Raw genomic sequence first — 23,556 nt, forward strand, 5'->3', positions numbered from 1 at the left:
TTCTATAAAACTAGTCCATTTATTAGTTAATGAACTAGTTCATACATTAGTCTATAACATTAGTCTATAACCTGGCTGAAGATCAGTCCATAGACTAGTCTATAGAATATTATATATATATATATTAGCCTATAGATTACAGAATAGACTACTTCATACACTTCTATAACAAGACTAGATTAGACCATTGCCTATTAGTTTGTAGACTTCAAAATATTCATTATAAGTTCATAAATAAGTCCATTTATTAGTGGATAGCCTAGTTCCTACATTTCTCTATAACGAGACTATTATATAAACTGCTCTGGACATTAGTCCATGTACTAGTCTTTAACCTATTCTATAGCTATATATTTTTTTATAAATCAGTTCATAATTTAGTTTTAAGATTAGTCCAAGACTAATCTCTAGATTAGACCGTAGACTTTTATATACATAGTTTGGTCTATAGACTAATTTATATATTATTTCATTGATTAGCTCATAGACTAGTCCACAGTTTGGTTCGTATATGAACCAGTCCACAGAAAAGTCTAAATTTTATAAATGTATGCAATTGGTTTTTAATGAATTATTAGGTAGCATGTTTAATTCTATCTTAACACAATTTTATTCAACTTCAGATCGTTTTACGATTGTTTCACGTTTCGGAAAGATGAAACGATTTAAAAAGGGGAAAAATATGTACGAAACTTAATCGTCTCGTATCTGTACTATTTAGAAAAGAGGTAATTTGACAACATGAAATTTTAGTCGCAAACCCGCAAAAGTCTGCAAATATGTAGATTCTAAATCCTTATTAGATTCTTAAACGATCGAGCCATATGCGTCCATCTGTCAAACTGTTAAAAGCTCAATAGAGTATATCCACTAGAAACTACGGCAATACTAACAAACACTTAAGCCGCCTTCACACGAACACACAAAAAATATGATCTGTCAAAATTTTTTGTAGAAAACTACTGATGGAATCGTCTAAACGCAATATGTAAGGAAACCATCACACATTGAAAAAAATTTCATTTTACTTTTTCATTACAAAGTGTGATCGTGTAAAGGGCCCTATATTAATGTCATAAAATTTCAATGTTTATTTCTATGTCTCCTAAAGTAATCCTAAGTATTTAGAATGTTTAAAAATCGGAACAATTTATGATAGTAAAAAAATCGCAGAAATAGAGTTTTTGAAAATTTTAAAATAAAGTTATTGAAAAATTTAAAACACATATTTATAAATTCAGTTTTTTTAAAATAAATTTTTATACTTTTAATTCTTATATTATATTTTTTATATATTATTAACTAGCGTCGATTGGAGTCCACGCATAAACCTATTGAACGTAATCTAAAGAATCGTTAAAAGAAAAACCTAACAAGAATCAAGAATTTGTTCTTTCGATAAATTCAATTTCCCTCAGTTCAGTTCAAAATATTTTTCTTAATTTTTCCAATTTGAAATCTTTATTAAACAAAAACAAATAATTTATGAAATTTGTAAAATAAATTTTTTTTGTTATATGTCCTTGTTTTTTAGTTATAGAAAATTTTCTTTTCATTTTCACTCACATCCCATATTTTTTTGTTTATATTATTTTATGTAATTTTATTATTATTATTCATTTTATTATGATTATAAATATTTAAAAATTAAGTTTCTTTTTATTACTGTTTAATTGTCAATTATTAGTACGCGTTTTAACCACGACTCCTATATAAATTTTAATATATAATTTTTTTTCTTATTATTCTTTAAACAAAAAATTAATTTTCCAATTTCCAAAAACCTTTTTAAAAAGAAAATTTAAAAATTTTTTATTTTAAGTTTGTTTTTATTTTCTTAATTAATAATTTTTGTTTACAAAATTTTGTATAAAAAAAAATAAATTTCAAGAAAATAAAATTGAGTCTTGTGTAAAAAAGATTTTTTTGTTTAAATTATTAACAGTTTTTCTATAACGAAATTTTTAAGTTTTTCAAAAGATTTTAATTTGTTAAGAGAGTTTAAAAGGATTTTTAAATCAAAAGGTATAGTGCGGCATCATTTTTATTTTTAAATACAATTATTTAAAATTTTTTTATAAAAAGCTTTTATTATTTCTAGAATTGGTAAGTAATAGTTAATAAATGTTGTTTTTTTTTGTATAAAAATATTTAAAAATTTATTTCGAATTTAAGTTTATTATTAAAAGCTTTTATTTGCTAGAAGCTTTTAAAAATATTAAGAGTATTTTGAATATAAAAAATTCAATATAGTTTAACAGTAAATTAGGCAAGTCAAGGGTTTTACGTCAACATCTGTCATGTCGGTGTTAAATCACGGTGGTTTTTTTCACCCAAAGGGTGAGCTTCCTGACAACTCACCAACGCCCCATTGTGTATCTTACACGCAGGTGAGATACACAACTTCAATCGAAATGTTCTCAGTTTGGCAAACTTTGGTATTCTGCATTTCGATTCGAAACTCGGCCACATAAACAACAACTTACAAAAACGTAATTACGATCGAAATGCTGAATACACACAATCGTAAGGAATTGCTCCTTTTTCTTACGATTCAGTTTTTTGTTGGAATACCTTTTTTCGATCATTGCGTAACTGTATGCGTAAACTTAATCGAAATGCAAAATAGAGGTGATTTTACTTAAGTACTTGAGCTATCTGCCCCATTGCTTAACTTCCGAGATGTAAAAAAAACTAACTTGAGGTACTTTGCCCGTCTGTGTAGGATTCGCATACCCCTACATACATACTGTATTATATACACTTAACTCATTTCTAAAGATTAGTCCCACAATCACTTGTATATGTGAAGAATCTGTTGTTTCGGTACCAAATTTATCCCGAACTATCGATTTCACAGTGCATCAGTCTTTTAAGCGACATTCTCTTTCGGCGGTTTTTTGGGTTTAAACCACAGGCACAACATGCATCCCGAAGGGATTTTATCGGGACAAGACAAAGTCCAAAACCCTGTCCTCTACGGGCAACCAGTTCCTATGGTACCGAAATATGTGGTTGTCTGGTTCGATTTGATTTAATCATCAGCATTTTATAGTCTTAGCAGACTAGAGATCTAAGTAGCACTTCTTTTCTTGGGATTGCAATCACACCAAGATGAAGTCTTTCATCTAGGTAACATGAATTCGGGGAGGGAGTGGACTACACAGTAAATTGATTCATAGACTAGACAATGCGCGATTATATTCTACTAGTTCATTGACGAATCGAAATACAATAAATAACTAAGTCAATCAACTAATTTACGTACTAGTCCATGAATTAGTTGATATACTAGTCTATAGACTAATACGGAGACAAGTTCAATACAAACATGGTCTGATCGTCATTGGTTTATATAATCGGCTATGACATCAGCACGTTTTTCAGGTGATCAACTTAGAAGAGATCTTTGTTTAAAATTCAAAACCCTATGATTAGTTCGTAGACTATTTCATTAACTACTACTAAGACTAGCTCAAAGATTAATTCTGAGACTGGTTCAAAGGGAGATCAAGAAATACATTAAATAAGATGATCAAATATTTTAGCTGAACGTGTTTCAGTTAATCAACTCAGATATCAATCAATGTCTGATTGTCCCGTCTCTATCTGGCCAATTATGAATAATAATTCCCGGGGGGTTTATTTCCCATTGCCTCGGGAATTTATTATACATAACATGCCTGCAAATACTTTCCGAAATATGTAATAATTCGATGTGATATATTCTTCAATAGATCAAAGAAGATCTCAGTTTAAAATTTAAAATTTTCAAAACCCTTTGATAAGATTGTAGACCATTTCATTGAACTTGTATAAAGGGAATTCTAGAATTTCTACTGATGATTAGAATTTCATTTGAACTTGTTTTAGATAACCAAATCCGAGGAAAGGAACTCAATATAAATTGACACATTTTGCTCAAGTAGATTATTATTGTCATTCTTTTAACCAGTTTTGGAGACGATACCTCACCGATCCACAATTGCCTGGGCAATTATGTATATATTATTGTCATTTGTTTTGTAATTTCTACATTATCAATATCCGACTTTATAAAGCATATTCTGAATTCTTAAAGATAGTGAAGCCGTTTTATCGTAGTCCGTTCTTCTTACTGTCCGTGTGTTTGTTGAAAATACATTTTTTAAAGACCCCAAATTATCAATATCGTGATTTATCATTGTTCGTCCCTCTTCTTGTCTGTATGTAAGTTGAAAACAATTTTCTAAAGTCTCCAGATATCTTCGGTAACTTAATCATCGTATCCAAAAATCAGTTCATGAAATAACCTAGATTTTGACAGGAATTTCGTATGCTATTCGAAGAGCCCAAATATCAGCTGGGTCCAAAGCATTCGTTTGTCGATGTGTGTTTAGAAAATAATTTTCTAAAGATCCCAGATACCTTTTAAGAAGTTTGATATTGGAATTCACAAATAACAAAGATATAAGCAAAATTTTGATAGATAACAGTATGAGAACTTTCGAAAGGCCCCAGTATACAAATCAACAACTATTCTATCTTTTAAGAAGTTTTATATTGAAATTTAGCTGGATGGGTTCACGAATAACGAAGACATAGACAACATTTAGAAAGGCAACAAAATTTTCGCTATCACCCTATCGTTTTTTCGTTCACTAACTTTTTTGTCGTGAAAAAATTCCCCTGCGTCAAATTTGTTGATTGAACAGCTGTTACATACAAAATCAACTATTGTGAATGAAATGTTCACAACAAGTTCACGATAGCAATTTTCTCTTCGAGGGATATATTTTGGTTGCTATTAGAACGATCTTTTGTTTGAAATGTATTACGTTTAGGAAATATAATTCGGAATAATCAAAGCTTCTAGTCAATATTTAATGAATTCCAATTAAGATTTCAAAAAAAAAATTTCGTTATAGAAAAATTTAAAACTTTTAGATTTGAAAAAAATTTTGTTTGGTTTTATTAATTTTTCTTTTTATATATTTTTCATTATAATCTTTTTTTTTAAAATAAAATATTAATTATTAAAGAAAAAATATATATATATTAAAAACTAAAAAATAACAAAAAAAAATATTGTTTCTATAAAACATAATTAACTAAATTAAAATTATAAATAACAATAAAATTATATTTTATCTCTTTCTTTCTCTCCTTTTTTTCTCTTTGTAAAAAAAATTTAAACAAAAAAAATGCTCTCTTTTTTTTGGTTTAAAAATTCTTTCCCCAAAACCGAAAATACACAAACAAACAAACAAACGAACGAACCCTACAACTACAACTACTATTAACAACACTATGTGCTCAATGATGATGATGATGATGACATAACTGAAGTAGTAGTCGGTAAACGTAAATTTGATGGAGGTCACCAAAATCCAGCAGATATTAAGCGACGTTACCCAGGCGGTTTAATAGGAAATGGCGGCAGTTGGGGCAGTTTACCACTACCACAACAACCATTAGGCACTAATGGTGAACAATGGTATACGGATACGTTTTCAACTTGGAGTTAAAAAAACTAAATTTTCAATTTCAATTCAAATAAAAAAATAATTATACATGTTTTTTTTTTTAATTTTATAACAAAATTTAAATTTGAAAAAAAGAAAGAAAAAATAATATTATATAATAATTAAAGCTAAAAACACACAGACATACACATCTACAATAATTACATTTTATAGAAGAAAAGAAAAACAAAATTTAATTAAAATTAAAAATAATAATAATAATAAAACAAGCAATACTTATGGACAAAATTATTTAAACAAAAACAAAAAGAAAATAATAATAATTAATATAATAAAACAAACAAAAATATAGTAGAAAACAATATTTAACAGGCGTCCCTTAACAAAACAAATTAACAATTTTTATTCTTAATTAACAAAAACAAAAAGTCTAGTTGTTAATTAAACTCTTATTAAAAACAAAAAAATAGTAAAAGAAAAAAATCGCTTAATTTTTATCTTAACAAAATTATTACAAAAAAACAAAATTATTTAAAAAAAAAACAAAGCACTTAATTTTTATAAAAAATATGTAGTTATTAAAAAAAATTAACAGAAAATTGAAAAAATTAAAAAAAAAATAAAAATTATAATTTCTTTTTTTTTAAGTTGCAAAAAAAAGTTCAGAAAAAAATTATTTATAAATCCATTAAAAAAATTTTTGTTTTTTTTTAAATAAAATAATTAAATAAAAAAATGATTTGTAAGCAAAGCTTAAACAAAAACAAAATTATGTTTAAATTTTTATAAAAAAAAAAATTAAAAGAAATTTTGAAAATACAAAAAAAAATAATGACTGAATTCAATTGTAATTGAATTAAAATATATAAAAACAATTTGATTATAAAGTAAATTTTATAAAATAAAAAAAAATATTAGTAGACTTTTTGTATGATTGAAAAAAACTAAAACTTAAGCAACAACTAAAAATTAATTAAAAAAAAAAAACAAAATATTTAAATTAAATCAACAACAAGCATGTCTAATTATTATATAATTACACATGCTTTTTATAACAAAATTAAACAAAAAAAAAAAACAATTTTTTTACCACAAAAAAGAGTGAAATTTTTATAAAAAATTGTTTAAGCTAAAGTTTTGAATTTTTCAATTTTGTTTTGTTTAAAAGAAAACTTAAAATTTGCTTTAAAATTTTTTTTTGCTGTTATTTAACTTTTAATAATTTCATGTCAAACAAAAAAATTCTCAAAGTTTTGTATTATTGTATTGAAAATTATTTTAAAACTTATATTGAAATTTTTATTGAAAATAATCTTGTAATGTTAATTGTCTATTTTTTTTTAACTCTTTTTATTTTCTTCTTTTGAAAATTGAAAATTTATGTTTGTTTTATACCCAAAACTGCTGTAATTGTTATTATAATTTGAAATTGTTTAGACATCTTTTTTTTTTTCTTGAAAATCAATAAATTTATGAAAAAATATTCTTAACTGCTGGAAAATATTTGTCTTGCTTTAATGATTTTTATTATATTTATTATTAAAAAAAAGTTTGTTTTTTTCAAAATTTTAAAACAATTTTATAAAATTCTCTTCTCTCTCTATGTATACATACGCCTTTGTTAGATCTTACACTATTGGCAAAAACCCTTAACAAACTGTCTAACAATCTTAAAAACTTACAATTTTTGTTCTTTATAATTTCAAATTAAAAATTTTAAGGTCACACTGCTGTTAGACATTTTTGGTATATATTTCTGCCAACCTTGTAAGATCTGACCAGCGTTTTTCACAGCTTTTAGATTATCAGATTTGTTTGGTAATAATATGAAAAAAACTCTTTCTTAAATTAAATTTACAAAAAAAAGAGAACTCTTCATAAGCTACATATACACACAGGTTGTCAGATCTTACAATGTTGTCAGAAAAACGTTCAGAAAATGTCTAAGGTTATCAGATCATGCAATGTTAGCAGAAAACCCTTCAGATAATGTCTAACAACCGTAACAATTTACAATTTTTGTTTTGCAATGTTTCAAAGCAAAAATTAAAAGTTCATACGATTGTTAGACATTTTATTGATATCAATGTAAGATTTGACAACCGTTTTAACAAATGTGACAGCGTTAAGATTGTCGGATTTGTATGGAAATTATAAAAAAAAAACTCTTTCTTAAACAAAATTTAGAGAAAAAAAAAGAAAATACAGACAACATGTCAGATCTTCAGAAAAAGTCTAACAACCGTGAGAACTTAAAACTGTAACAAACGGTTGTCAGATCTTGCGATGTTGTCAGTGATATGTGTAGAAAATGTTTTAAAATCGTGTGAACTTACAATTTTTTGTTTTGCAACGTTAACAGAAAAAGCCTAACGGACAATTTTGTAAGACAAAATTTGTAAGATCACACTGTTGTTAGACATTTTTTGCATATTTTACTCCCGATGCTGTAAGATCTAACAACAGTGTTTATATAGCTTTACCCTTATTGTCCTGCAAAAGTGTAACTAAACTTAAAATTTTTGTCTTAAAACATTGTCAAAATTTCTTAAAATATTAACATTATCTGATATCAAACATTCGCGTAAACGCATATCGTTTACCATTGTCATATAATTTTCGCAAACATTTTTATTGTCAGATGTGTGAATTTAATGCATCTGATAATTGAACCATTGTCAGATTGGCAACCTGGAACATATGCACCTTAAATAGGATCTAACATCTTTTCATATACAACAAACTGACAACAACTTAAAATGACAATTTTTGTTTAGCGGGATAATTGTATTCTCTCAGATCTTTCAACGTTTGCAGACACATTTTCAAAAAAGTCTAACAACCGTCAGTATTTGACAAAACAATAATATTGTTAGATATCTAAGTCCTGGTTCACACTGAGAAACTTTTGATTTTGTGCGTGAGAGAAAGAGATCGTTGATATTTCTTTCGCTATCTCTTACACACAAAAATCAAAAGTTTCCCAAAAATAAGTTTCCTAGTGTGAACCAGGTCTAACAATCGTGCAAACACATTACGTTTGGCATTGTCATACATTTGTCGTGATAATTTTTATTGGCAACATGCACCTAAAATAAGATCAGTCAACTTTTTTCATACATCAATCTGACAACAGTGAAAACTGACAATGTTTGCTTGGTAGATAATTGTATTCCATGGCTAAGAAATTGTAAGGTTTTTGCCTGAACTGACTATCTACCTGTTTGCTAACAATATTACATTGTCATGACACATTGCCAGATCTGCCAACGTTAGTTTCAAAATTCATTTTCTCAACCTCTTGTCTCAAGTCTTACCCTTATTTTCTAAATTTCTTGTTATTTTTTATCGAAACGATATATTGACAGTTTTACAACAAAAAAAGTATTTTAACATGCAGAATATCTAGCAGTTAAACGATAACCGGAGAATGAGATTGTGGCTCTTATTGTTGTGATACGAAGCTTTTGATTCGAAAAAAAAACCCTTTCGAAATACAATGTTTATAAGTAACAAATTCCCACATTTTCGTTTTTGAATTACATAGTAACACCACTGAATATACTTTAGAATGGACACAAAGTACTTTAATTGTAATTGGAGAAAATGTAATTACAAGTAATTGTAATCGTTAGAATCACAAATAGCATGTAGTCGATTTCAAAATACAATTACAGATAATTATTGATAAGAAGTAATTGAAAAGTAATTGTTAAAACTTTAATTGTATTGTAATAGATAAAACTTTAATAGCCAGTACATAATTATAAATGTTAAAAGGTTACAATTGTAAGTATTTGACAAACGCAAATAACAGCAAGTAATTGTTTAAAGCATGTAATTGATTTTAATTACAAGTAATTGTATTCGTTCAAACTTAAATAACAAGTAATTTCATTCACAAGTACTAAAAGGTGTAAGGTTGTAATTAGGAAAAATGAAGTACTACGAGTAATTATTCAAATTTTAAAAACAAGTAATTGTTTAAATTTTTATAACAAGTAATTGTAATTGATTTTAATTACAAGTAATTGTATTCGTTAAAACTTTAAAAACAAATTATTGCTTTCATTAAAACTTTAATAGAAAGTTATTGCATTCGTTTAAAAGTAAAATAACAAGTAATTGTTAAAGTAAAATAATTGAAAATGTAATTGATTTCCTTTTAAGGCCGATTCCCAAGAAAAAATTTCAAAAATTTATATATATATTTTTTTTTTGAAATTTCCTTTTGTAGAAACTTTTCAATAATGATCTTTACAAATATTTTTATTAGACCTTTAGAACCTTTTTCCAAAATTGTAGTTTTTTCCGAATTTCAAAAATCAAACTTGTTTCTATTTTAAACAAAACTTTCTTGTTGAATTGAATTTTAACTTAAAAAGAAGTAACATTTTGGGATTTTCTTATAAAATTATATAGAATTTCCAGAAATTCTATTAGTTAGACAACTAATTCTAGAACGCATGATAATAACCTGTACTAGTTCGTTTTAGGCGTTGAGACCAATAATTTTTGTACGAAATTTCAATAAAAAATTAATTTATTAATTTTATTGCATTTTCTCTTTAATTAATTCCAAGAAGGTGTTGCCAAACGCATACTAGGTTCCATTGAACTAGTGCAATAGTAACAGTGTATAACACGTATCCAAGAACTACTTGTTTGAAAATTACCCATCCGAGATACGAGTTCCAGAAGTAATGGCGACATGACTAGTTTTAAAGTTTTTATTGTTTCAGAATCTAAAGTGATTCTGTTTGCACCCGTTCTAGAACAAGTTCTAAAATTTTTTTTCTGGATTTCAATTTCTCCAGTTATCGTTTAACTGGTTGTTATTCAGTTTTAAGTTAATTTTTTGTTTAAGCAACTTTTAATTGTCCAATTCACAATCGGTGTTGTACGATTGTATCGTAGTATGTCGTATTTTTTTATTATTGTTTTGTTTTTGTTTCAAAAACTTTAATTTGAAAAATTTTTATGATATTTCTTTTCTTAGATCACCTTTTTACCCTTTTCAGTTATCGTTTAGTTATTATTTCGGTCTTAATTTAATTTTTGGTATGAGAAACTGTTAATTTTTCAATTCACAATCGGTGTTGTACGGTTGTATTGTAGTATGTTGTAATTTTTTGTTTATTATTGTTATGTTTTTATTTCAAAAGTTTTAATTTAAAAAAAAATTTTATGATATTTATGATGCTATAGCGTTACAGCATCAATTGTGAATTGGACACGAATATATCTTTATGAAATGGGAGTTTAAAAGAAATTTATGAAAAAAAATGTTTGCGAAAAAGAGAGATTTGAACTCTAGCTTGAAAGGGGAGATTTAAACTCGATCTTGAAAAAGTTTAGTTTTCCTTTTTGCATTAGTTTTTTAAAGAAAATTTCTTTTTTAATTGTAAATTTAAAGTTTTTTTTTAAGAAATTTTAATGAAACATTTATTTTTGAAAGCAGTTTTAAGAAATTTCTGAAAATATTTGTTTTTAAGAATTTTAAAATAAATTTAAAAGTTTTTTACAAAAAAACAGCTGAAAAAATGGAGATTTGAACTCGAGCTTGAAGAAGTTTAGTTTTCTTTTTTTAATTGTAAATTTAAAGTTTTTTAAAGAAATTTTAATGAAACATTTTTTTAAGAAATTTTTGAAAATATTTTTTTTTAAATTTTTAAATAAATTTAAAAGTTTTTTACAAAAAAGCAGCTGAAAAACTTTATTATTTAATGAAATTTTGCAAAATTTATAAAAAAAAATTGTTTGTTTTATTATTATGCTAAATAATTTGTAAAAAAATTAATTTAAATACTTTTTATAATTTAAAAAACTAAAAATAACAAAACAAAACCGTACTCATTTGCAACGAATTAAAATACACATCACAATAAGAAAAAAAACAAATATTTAACTAATACTAATAAAAATATTTTTTTTTCTTTTTTAACAAACAAAAAAATTTTTTTTAAGAAAAAATCTTTTTATAAGTGAAAAAAAAATTAATATGAAAAAAATTTTACAAAAAAAAGAAGAAATTTCCAATTAATCTATAGCCTTAACTAAGTAAAAGAAAAAAATAATAATAATGATTTAAAAAAAAACAGATATATAATTTTAAGATTTTACCAAGACCCCCCTCCCCCCCTTAAAAAAAAAAACATACACACACAAAAATCATATAAAAAAATAACTATGCAAAATCTATTAAGCTCAATTTGATAATATTATTAATTATTATTATTAAAACAATAAGGAAATTAAAAAAATATATATATTTAAAAACAGCAATTAAAAACAAAACAAGAAAAACTTATTTAAAAAAATAAGACAATTTTTAACTCCTTAAACAAAAAAAAAACGTATCCTATTTAAACAAAAGAAAACAAACGTAATACCATTGTTTAAAGCCATTTAACAAAATTTAACAAATATTAACAATAAAAACAAAAAAGAAACAAAAAATTGAAAATATAAATAAATAATTTTAACTTAAAACAAAAAACAATAAACATTATAAGTTTTTAAATAAAAAAAAAAACAATAAAAATTACACATTTTAACAAGAAAATAAAAATTTATTAAAATATAAATTGAAAAAAGAAAAATAACTACAATTCTATGGAAATATTTAAAGAAAAAAATATGGAAACTTAACAGTGAGAATTAAATGCCTACAAAAACCACAAAAAACAAAAGCGATTTAAAAAAAAAATTAAAATAAAATAACAACAACAACAACAAAAAACACAACTGCTTTATTATTTTTCCATTTTTAAAATTATTTTTCTTTTCAAAAACACAAAAATTAAACTGTTTTTTTATATAAAAAAAACAAGAAAAAAAGTTAATAACTCCCCCAAAAAAAAAAAATAAAATATAAAATTCAAAAAATATATATATTATATACATACATAATAATTTTTATATATATAAATAAGAAATCTTATTATAAACTTTCCCTTCTCCTCCCCTCCCCTTTACACACATTTATACATACAAAATACCCTTAAAAATTAAATTAAAATAATAATAATTAACAAAATAAGAAAAACATAGAATTGAAAAGTAAAACAGAAAACAAAACATAATGAATGTAATCCAAACAATTTAAGCAAATTTAATCCCTTAAACTTTAAAACAAAACAAAAAAAAGAAAAGAAAAATATTAATTTTGTATTTCCTAGTAAACTGTCTTTAACTACTTACTCTTAAAAGTAACCCACAACAACAACAACAAACAACACACACACACCAACTATACTCTCTTTCTCTTCTATAGCTATTACTCTTTAACAACTTTCTTACTCTCAAAAAAAAATTTGGCCACGCCCCTTTTTTTAAAATGCCAATTAAGTCATTTTCTTTTAAACCGTTATTTTTAACTATTTTTTTATATTATTTAATAATTTAGTTATAATTAATACTTTTATTTAAAATTGTTAAAATATAAAATTTTTTAAAAATTCTTTTATTTTTTTTGTAATAAAAACAAAATTTTGTTCTTTTTCTCTTTTGTTAAATGTTTTTATTTGTTGTAATTCTTTTGTGAAATTTATTAATGATTTTATTTCTTTTCTAAAAGAAATTGTTAAAAAAAAAATTTTAAAATTTTAATATAAAATTGTTGTAAATTCTTAAGAAAAAAATAACCAAACATACGATTTTATATACAAGTTATTAAAAAAACAATAAGGGTATTCACGTACCACATAAACAAACATTAAAACAAATATTAATGTGAATTATTTGTAAAAGAAAAAAATTTAAAATAATTTGTTTATAAAAAATTTTTTAAAATTGTTATTATAAAAGCTGTAATACACCACAATTGTCAGTTCTTACAATGTTGGCAGTAAATGTACAAAAACTTTCCAACAATCGTATGAAATAACAGTATAAATAACAACATTATCAAAAAAAAAAAAAAAAAAAAAAAAAACAATTCTGACAAAGTTGCAAAACAAGAATTGTAAATTTGCATGATTGTTATCATGAACACGATTGTCAGATCTTTCAACATTGTCAGAAAACTTTTCAAAACAAATCTCATAACATACAATATATGTCTTACAACGTTGTTAGATAAAGTATTGTCAGAATATATTGTCAGACATCTAATATGTCATGTAAACACCTTACGGTGTCATTATCATATAACTGTAATTATGCATCTGACAATGGATAAATGTTTTTTATAAGATCTGGTAACGTTTGCCATAAAACAACCAATTGCCAATAGTGTCAAGTGAAAATTTTTGTTGTCAGATAAATTGATGGTCTCACAATTGTCTGGCAATGTAAAACAATATTATTGTCAGATATCTAATAACCATGTAAACACCTTACGTTGTCATTATCATATCATTGTAATTATGCATTTGTCATTATCAGGAAAATGTTATTTTTTATAAGATCTGGCAACTTATGTCATACAACAACCAATAGCCAATAGTGTAAACTGACAACTGTCATGTTCTCACAATTGTCTGACAATGATGCTGTAAAATTTTCGTGCAATTCATTGCCAGCACATTGACAGATCTAACATTAATAATAGACCTAGCTTTAGACATTTTCTGAGCAATTTTCTGACAACGTTGTAAGATCTAACAACCGTGTAATTTATCTATTGTTAACCGATCTAACAACCGGACATACATAGCTTTAGACATTTTCTGAACGTTTAACGAAAAATTAGTTTAAAAAAAATTGTAAAAGTATTTTTTATTTCCCCAACTAGAAGTTTTAAAATGAGAACTTTAATCTTCTGAGATCATCTTTTACAACTAATTGGGAACTATTTGCTCCCTTCACAATCGGTGTCGTAGTGTTGTAACGTTTGTAATGTCTTATAATTTCTAGCATTATTTAATCCTACACCAATATATGGGGAAGGATATTTAGCTATTGTTAAAATTACAAATCGGCTCAGGAGTCGATGTTTCTCTGTCCGTCTATGTGTCCATGTTAACCTTGTGCGCAAGCTACAAAACGTAATTTTCAGTTTGGCACGTGCTCTTTGATTGATCTTAGGACGAAGCTTATTAAAAATACTTACAATCAGTGCATTATTTCGTGCAGCAAGTAGTTTTAAAATGAAAACTTTAATTTTTTGTTCGAAATTCTAAAGCTTTTGCGATCTTCATATACAACTAATGGAAAACTATTTGCTCCATTCACAATCAACATCATAGCGTTGTAAGGTTGTATTTTCTTGATGAGTGCCAATTTTCGTAATGACCGGGATTCTTGCTCCGCTCACGTTCAAAAAATTACTTTGAGGTGAAAATTCACTTATAAATACACTGATATGACGATGATATTCTGCATAAATAACTTTAATGTAGAATTCATATTAACCAAATTTCATCATATGACACCTCTTTTAGAATTAAAAGTTTCCATTTCTGTCCGCGTGTTTTTCGACAGTACTTTTCTTAAGATCCCAGTTATCTTTGAGATCCAAATGTTCAATAATTCTCTCAAACATGTCAACGAGAGTATGATATATAACGTGTGTACAACACGTTTTGTAAAGACTTTAGAATTGTCCAATTTATAATGTCGATGTCGTAGCATTGTAATAAAAAAATACAACTTACTACAAACTTACAACGCCGATTGTGAATTGAACAAATGTGTTTTGAGCAATAACAGACTTGTGAAGCTTACGATTACTTTAAGTAATTTATATAATGATTATTTTCGATTACTTGTAATGTGTAATTAAGCAATAACCAATTACAAGTTAATGTTATTATCAATGTGTAAGCTAATGGAATCAATTGTAAGTGAAATAATTGCCATTAACAATTACATGTATTAATAATGGAAATATCAATAACAATTACTTGTAATGATTACTTGTAATGATAACAATTACAAAATAACATAATTCAGAAAATGAATGCAAAAATTACTATTTAAAGATTACTTTTAAGTAAATTCCAAATGTAATTGTTGAAACGTTTAATTACAAATAATTGTTAACTTTAATAACTTGTAAAGCTAACAATTAATTTAAGTAATTCATATAATAGTCAATTACAATTACTTGTAATGTGTTATTAAGCAATAACCAATTACAAGTTTTTCTCATTATTATCAATCTATTAGCTATTGTAATCACTTTGAAGTGAATAATTTAATTAAAGCAATTGCCAAATAACAATTAAAAGTAATTGTAATGGAAAAAATTAATGCAAAAAAACTTTTTTTATATAAAATCGTATGTTTTGTTTTTTTTTAATTAATTTTTTTTTTCAAAAATGACTTTTGGTGACTTTTGTTTTAATAAAACTTTAGTAATTGCTAATAGAGTTTTCTAAGTTTATTTTTTTAATAATTTTAATAACAAATTGTACTGATGTTTTATTGAGTAATTAATTAATTAAATAATTGGCTTGCTATTATAAGATTTTTCATTATTTGTTAAATTGATTTAAAATGTTTAATTGTAATTGTTTTTATTTTAAGTTTATTTTCTTTTAAATTTATTAACAAAACCCTTAAGATTACAAAACAAAGGAATTTTTTAAAAACGCAGTCTTTTAAAAAAATTTGTTAAAATTCTTTATTTTTGTTTAAATTTTTTTCATAAATTTTTGTAAAATAATATTTTTTATTAAGTTTAAACATAAAACTACATTTTTTATAATTATAAAATATACTATATTTTATATAATATTTTTTTTGGGAAAAGAAAACGTTTGGCAAATTTTATAAATTAAGTTTTAATTTTTTTTTATATATTTTAATGTTAAATAATAATTTTTTTATAAATATATTTTTTGTTTTTGTTTAAGTTTAAATTTAGCAAAATATTTTAACTTAATATTTTTTTATATTTTAAATTAAAATTAAAAAAAAAAAAACAAAATAAATTAAATTAATAAAAGTAAACAAAAAAAATGTAAATTTTGAATATTGAATTATTATTAAAAACAAGAAAAAGTGTAATTATTTTTTAAGTTTTTTAATTTAAATAAATTTTCTATAAATATTATTTTTCATTTTTAACTAAATTAAATAACAAAATATAATTAAAAAAATTATTAATTAAAAAAACAAAACTCATCTCTTAGACTGCGTACATATGTAAAAGTATAATATTTAAACAAACAAACAAAACAATTGTATAATTATTAATTAAATTTAAAATTATAAAACTAATTAAAGAAAAACAATTTTTATTGTAAATGTACTATATTATAATTATGATTATATATACATAAAACTATATTAATTAATTAATATTATTAATTATAATAATTGGCCTAAAATTAAATAAAATAAATTTAAAACGAAAACAAAAAAAACAATTGAAATATACACCATGAATAAGAAAAATAAAAATAAAAAATAAAACTAAAACAAAAAAACGTTTTTTTCAAAATTTTTTACTTATTTTTAAAAATTTTTTCCAAATTTTATATATATTTTTTAACAAAATTTTAATATTTTCCAGGTTTTTTATAATAATTTGGCTCACACAAATCGTTTGGCACAAAATCTAAAACACAAAATTCTTCTAACAACTTCAAAAAAAAAAAAAAAAAACAAAAGCGTATATTTCAAGTAACAAATTTTGCTGTTAAACAAAAACAAAAACAAAACTTTTAAGAAAAAGAGAAAAAGGACAATATTTTTGCATTAACCAAAACCCTTATAAAAGTAAATTAAACAACAACAACACTGACAATTTTCTTATTTTTTAAAGTAATAAAATAAAAATTTTGTTCATAATTTTTTTTTCGGTTTTGCTATAATTTTAAGTAAAAGTTAAATTTTTTAAATATTTTTCTTATATTTATAATAATTTCTTTTCCCTGTTAACAATTATAAATTTATTTCAATTTTTCCTTACAACATCTACATACAACATAAACACACTTACACTAATACGCATTAATTTTGGTTTTATTTGTTTAAAAACTTTCTATTAATCGTATAATTTAATGAAAATTTTTATTTGTAAATTTGTTTAGTTATAAATAAAAGAAAGAAACTAAGGAAACAAATCTTAAAATTTGGGAAAAAACACAAATTTATTAACAAAGCAACCAAAATTTTGTGTAAAATCTAAACTTGGCCTGACAAAGAAGATAAATTCAACGACAAATTCATTCATTCAATACGATTCAACCAACACAATCAAGAGAAGTTTAACCGCCAAATGGTCACATCTTCGACCGGATTCCGGATTACTAAACTTATTTTGAAATATTTGGTCAATTCACAATCGCTGTCGTATCGTTGTAGCGTTGTATGTCATTAACTTTTTTTGAAATGAAAACAAATCAATAATATAATTACGACATACTACGATACAATCGTACGACATCTATTGTAAATTGGACAATTGTTTTTAACGTTCATTATTTTTCGAATAAACATTTTCTTGGTTGAACCACAAGATAAAGTCTGAAAATCGGTTATCATTCTTCAAATAAAAATTTTTTAGTTAAACCTCAAGATACAGTCTGTAACTCAATAACCAATAGATTCTGATGGTTAGGTTCTGATAGATTAGGTTCTCTGATTAGATTTTGAGTCAAAATTTAAAATCCTGGCAAACTATATGTTCTGATACCTCCTCCTTTTCCCCAACAATCATCGTTCTTCGAATAAACATTTTCTTGTATGAACTACAAGATGAAGTCTAAAACTCAGCAACCATCGGTTTCTGATGCTTAGCTTCTGATGGGTTAGGTTCTCTGATTAGATTTTGAGTCAAAATGTAAAATCCTAGCAAACTATAGGTACTGCTAGATACTCCTTCAATGTTCATCAGTCCTTAAACATTTTCTTTCTTAAACCACAAGTTAAAGTCCGAAAACCGGAAACCACCGCTTTCTATGTAGCTAATAGATTAGGTTCTCTGATCAGACCCCAGATTATAATAACTCTTCCTTCGAGAGGTCTTTGTTGTCTTTACAACAGTACCAAACTATTATTCAAATATTGATTTGAACCTTAATCAGTCTTTAAATTAAAATTGATGCCTCAGATGAAATCCGAAACTCGGGAACTACCAATTTCTGTGTCACCTAATAGATTGAGTTCTCTGATCAAATAGATTGAGTTCTCTGATCAAATATGTTAGACAAAGGTCAAAGTTCTGGTTGGCTGGAGATACTGTATCCCCCGAATTATTATAACACCAAAATATGTATGTATATTAAAATCATATGTCTGAAATTACCAGATATATTTCGGATCTAAATCATGAACTGTTAAATGAGTTATGCCTCCAAAAAGTTAGCTTTTCAAAACGAAAACATATACCGATATACAGTCCGGAATTCTGCTCTAAGAATAGTTTATCTTTTTTTCGGAACTTTCAACGTGACTCAAATCTATTTCCTCCCGTATTAAAATAATTTAGATATCTAAATTATAAATATTTATATCAGTCATTCGAGAAGTTAGATACTTCAGCTAAATAGGTGCCAAGTCAGGGGTATATGAGAAAAATTCTAACGGGGTCAAAGGTGGGGACCCTTAGATATCTAAATTTTGAATAATTACATCAGTTTAAAAGCAAATAAATGGGTTTCAAAGTCGGGGATATGAATAGCAAAAAGTTATTTAAAAGACCATCTCTATTTTTAGGGAACGAAAATAAGATTAAAAAACATGAGTTTTTGGTGGGATTTTACTTATACCTCCAATAATATTTGTACAATACATAAGAGTCACCTCAGAAGCACGTTGTGGTTCTATCCACCGTTTTATTATTCTAGGAGACTTGAAATTCCCACATTTTTCACTCAGCCCTCGTTGTGTCAAATGTTTTTGCGTTCGTCAGGTTTCTGTACCATGTGCTCCCATCCTTTTAAGCAAATGCTTTCGCTCTTTCTTTGCCGACTACTTCAGAGAACCCTGGTACCCCAGATACTTCGTAAATCAAGCTTACTCCAGGGAGAGTAATCGATTAAAAATATCTTTAAAGCCAATAAGGTTCTAACTCTGTACAAATGGGTGTGCCTATCCTTTCTTGGGTGTCTCTCAGAACGAGTCGACTTATTTAAATTATATCGAAATTCCTTTCCATTCTTAGCTATAGTTAGACCTGTGAAAGAAGTTCCCAAATTTTTTGAAACAAAAATCCTTAGTTTCTTTTTTTCAAAAATATTTTTCCTTAACTACAACAAATTTAACATTTTAATTTGTTTAAAATAATTTTTTTTAACATTAACCTTAAAATAATAATGAAAAAAATAGTAAATTTTTATTATTTTTTATATACATATTATAAATAATTTTTTAATGACTTAAATGTGTTTTTTTTATAATTCCTTGTTTTTTTATTATTGTTTTTCTACAAGCCTTTTTTAAGCTTAAACAAAAAATTATATATAATTTTTTATATATAATATTTTTTATTTACAAATAATTTTTATTACTTTAAAAACAATTTTTTTTTATTTTATTTTTATAAACAATTTTTATTAAGCAATTATTATTCAACTGTTTTATTTAGTTTTTCACAGTTTATTTAACAAAAAATGTTTAAACTTTTGCAATAGTATAGAAGAAAACAATAAAATGATTTTAACAAAATCTTAAAAGAAAATGTGTTACGAACCGATAAAATAAAAAAAAACAAAAAAAACTGTTCAATAAACCGCTTTAAAGTAACGTCGCCTAAAAATCTTACTACAACAACATCAAATTTAAAGAAAAAATAACAACAACAAGAACAACAACCAACCAGCAACAACACCAATCAATCAACAACATCAAACAACCAACCAACTACTATTTTAACATCATCAACAACAACAACAGCATCTTAAAAGAATGAAATGTTATAAAAGAGAAAAAAACAAAAAAAAAAATAGAAAAAAATCTTTAATTTTGTATTTAATTTTGAAATTCGAACACACTCACATACACATTTTTTATATAATAATTGCAAAAACAAACAAAAAACAACAAAAACAAAAAGCCCCTACATTTTTTTTATTGTTAAAAATCTTTGAAAAATTATTATAAAAAAATAAAAAAAAGTTTTTATATGATGAAAAAAAAAACATAATTGTGTTATTTTTTTATGGAATTAAATTATAGTAGGTAAGTATCTCCCGATTCTAAATATATCCCTATTACATAAGATTAAGCTAATTTTTCACTTTAGAACTTGAGATTTTTCTAAAATTTTATCCAAAAATATGATCAATATCGATAAGTTAGAAAGAGGCTCTTAAATGGGCAACAAATGTTTAACCCAGAAACTAATGCAGCCGCGGATCCAGCTCGATTGGTAGGGGGTAACTATTGCTTTCATATTTTTTTTTCATTTTCCTATTTTTATATTTTTTATGAAAAATTTTCAGTTTTGGGAGACCCCCGAGAATCTGCGCCTGAACTAATATACTTTTCTGAAGAATTATACTGCGCTAAACTCTGATCGTGAAATTTCTACCTTACATCGTGTTTTCCAGATAGCGATACATAAATTTTGAAAATCCGCGAAGAAGACCCTATACCCCCTTTAAGGTCCCCATCAGAAAATTAGTTTAACACTCATTACTGGTTTCGGTTCATAATTAACCCTACCCTCCGTATAAGATCCTCTTTAGAAAATTACTTTAACGATCACTATATACTTAAAAGCACGATTACACTTTTATAGGAACTTAAATCTTTCTGGGTCGTTTGGTTTGTTTCTACTTAGATTCTCTGGCCCATGTTTTTATTTCGGTCCTCATTAGATAAGGTTGATAGAAGGATGAATACTACATAAAAAATAAATACTACATGAAAATGCGAAGAACTACACCTAGACCACTATAGGGTCTGTTGTGCACTCTCTTTCATGACAATAAATTGTTCACTTAGTGAATTATTTTCAATGTTTCACGTCAGTTTCCTGTACGTAATTATTCTGGAATTTTATTCCCGGAATACTTGGATCAAACTTCGACAAATGGCTGACAATGGTAAAGAAAGTGCACCAAAGTTTCACTGTCCTCTCCAAATGCTCTACATTCGTCTGAATCACCACGTCCAAATTTACATAGATGTGCTCGGAATCCTATGGGCCACTGAGACGTAATGGGATTGATTCTCTCACTCAAATTTTTAAGTCTGCATTTGTTGTGTCGAATGGTTTTACGTTTGTCAGGTTAACTGCCTCCCTTTTAAAACTACTACATTCGCCTTTTCGTTGCCGACTACTCCCGAGTGGCCTGGTACTCATATAATGTAAACCTTACCCCTGGGAGAAAATTCAGTTAAAGCTTTCTTAAAATCCAATACGGTTTTAGGTAAGGTTGATAGGAGGATGTATACTACATCAAATCCGAAGAAATACACCTAGGCCACAATCGGGCCTGTTGTGCGCTCCTTATCATGAGAAACAAAAGAAACTGAATGAGTTTCCTGAACATCTTCCAATCAGTATTAGACAAGAATGTTATTTTCGGAATTACATCACTTCCAAGATACTTGGATCTAACTTCGACGAATCCTTGGCAGTGGCAAAGAAAGGGCTCCAAAGTTTCACTGTCCTCTCCACATGCTGTACATACGTGTAAATCCGCATGTCCAATTTTGCAGAATACGTACGTGAGAAAATTTTCGCCTTGCTCTCATCAGGGTCAACCCATAGGATTTTCGTTGTTCAGTTAAAGATTTCTTATAATCCAATACGGTGTATCGCCCTAATTGCCTTCTGGTTGTCGGTAAATATATATTGCTCGTCTTCAATATAGAACCTTGCTTCTGTCTGGAAGATTGTGTTATGATTAGGTAAACGGCGGTATATTTATGTTTCTGGGTCTTCAATATAGAACCCCAGTTCAACTTTGTCGCCCAATTTAAAGCCATTCGCAATTCTAATACACATTAACCAACACATTCTATCTGCGATTAGTGTTTCAAAGATTCCGACATATTCTGTGTCTGGTATGCGATCAGGCAGGTTTGATAATTGTGAATAAGCAGCATACATTGATGACGTGTCCTATAACCGCTTTTGGTCAGTTCGTTTAAGGTAAAGGGCCGATCGGCTGTAAGTGCTCTGGTGTTGGATGAAGTAGTAGACATTGCACCGCCATTATCCAAGCAATATGTACGCTGAACTCCCTGCAGTAGTTTGATATTACACTTTTCAGTCCTCATTGCATTGAACGGTTTTGCTTTCATCTAATTAACTTCCTAATGTTCCCTTTTCTTTGTAGCAATCATATTCGCTGATACCCTATCAAGCTGTGCCCCCTATGACTACTAAGTAAACTCTGACCATCGCTGTCCCTTTGCGCAAAAGCCTTCCGTTTACTATCAAGGAGCTGGAGTAGCCTTTGATTATCTTCCCTCTGTATTATTCAAACACAGCCAGTCACCACATGCAGCTGCCCAATAACCACAAAACAACAAGTCCGAAACTCTGAATAAGAGCTAATTCAGCTAGCACCAGATAAGATAGGTTCTTTGGTTTGATAGCAGCATATTATAAAACGTTTAAGGAATTGCCAAGACCTCATTTCATTCTATAAAGCTCAAAACAATCATTATGATTTGTTGTTAAAAGACAAATTCCCGATTTAGTTGGGTTGACAACCGATTTAGTTGGGCTGACATGAGCAACCTTGATTAAGTCTATCCGAAAGTTACATTTAGTGTCTCCGCGGCCCTACTGCTTTAATAATATATTATCAAATATTCGTATCTACCATGGAACCATTTGAAGCAACGAAATTCGAAGCAACTTATACCTTTATCTTATTTTCCAAGACTTTATTTTCGACTCGATTTTCTGAATGGCTAAGATGATATTATACTTTGGAGTCAAATTGCAACTTTTATTTTTGATGAGCAAACATATCTCTCTCAACAAATAAAATCGACCAAAATTAAAAAATTTGTTAAGAAATAATATCTTCAAACTATAGTGGAGAAGGTTATAAAAACATACGACTCAAATCTATGAACCAGACAATTGTTTAAGAACAAAATATCCGCTAGTATATATCGTCAAAAAACATTTTGATATCATTTAAATAAGGAAATTTAAAAAGCTGACTTTAGACAGCAATATTTTATACTATGACCAAAAATTAAATTAATTGAACCTATAAAAATAATG

General features: G+C 26.2%; 1 protein-coding gene across 1 annotated transcript in view; it reads left to right on the plus strand.

Annotated features, from left to right (window-relative positions):
* The window catches only part of LOC111677161 (heterogeneous nuclear ribonucleoprotein Q), a 43,028-nt gene extending 37,299 nt beyond the window's left edge, over window positions 1–5,729 (plus strand). Inside the window, exon 10 of the mRNA XM_046950564.1 lies at window positions 5,329–5,729. Coding sequence (XP_046806520.1) covers window positions 5,329–5,507 — 179 coding nt within the window. The 3' untranslated portion in view covers window positions 5,508–5,729. The remainder of the gene's footprint in view (window positions 1–5,328) is intronic.
* The last annotated feature ends 17,827 nt before the right edge of the window (window positions 5,730–23,556 follow it).

Source organism: Lucilia cuprina, chromosome 4 (genome assembly GCF_022045245.1).
Source record: "Lucilia cuprina isolate Lc7/37 chromosome 4, ASM2204524v1, whole genome shotgun sequence".
In the NCBI taxonomy this organism is placed as follows: Eukaryota; Metazoa; Arthropoda; class Insecta; order Diptera; family Calliphoridae; genus Lucilia; species Lucilia cuprina.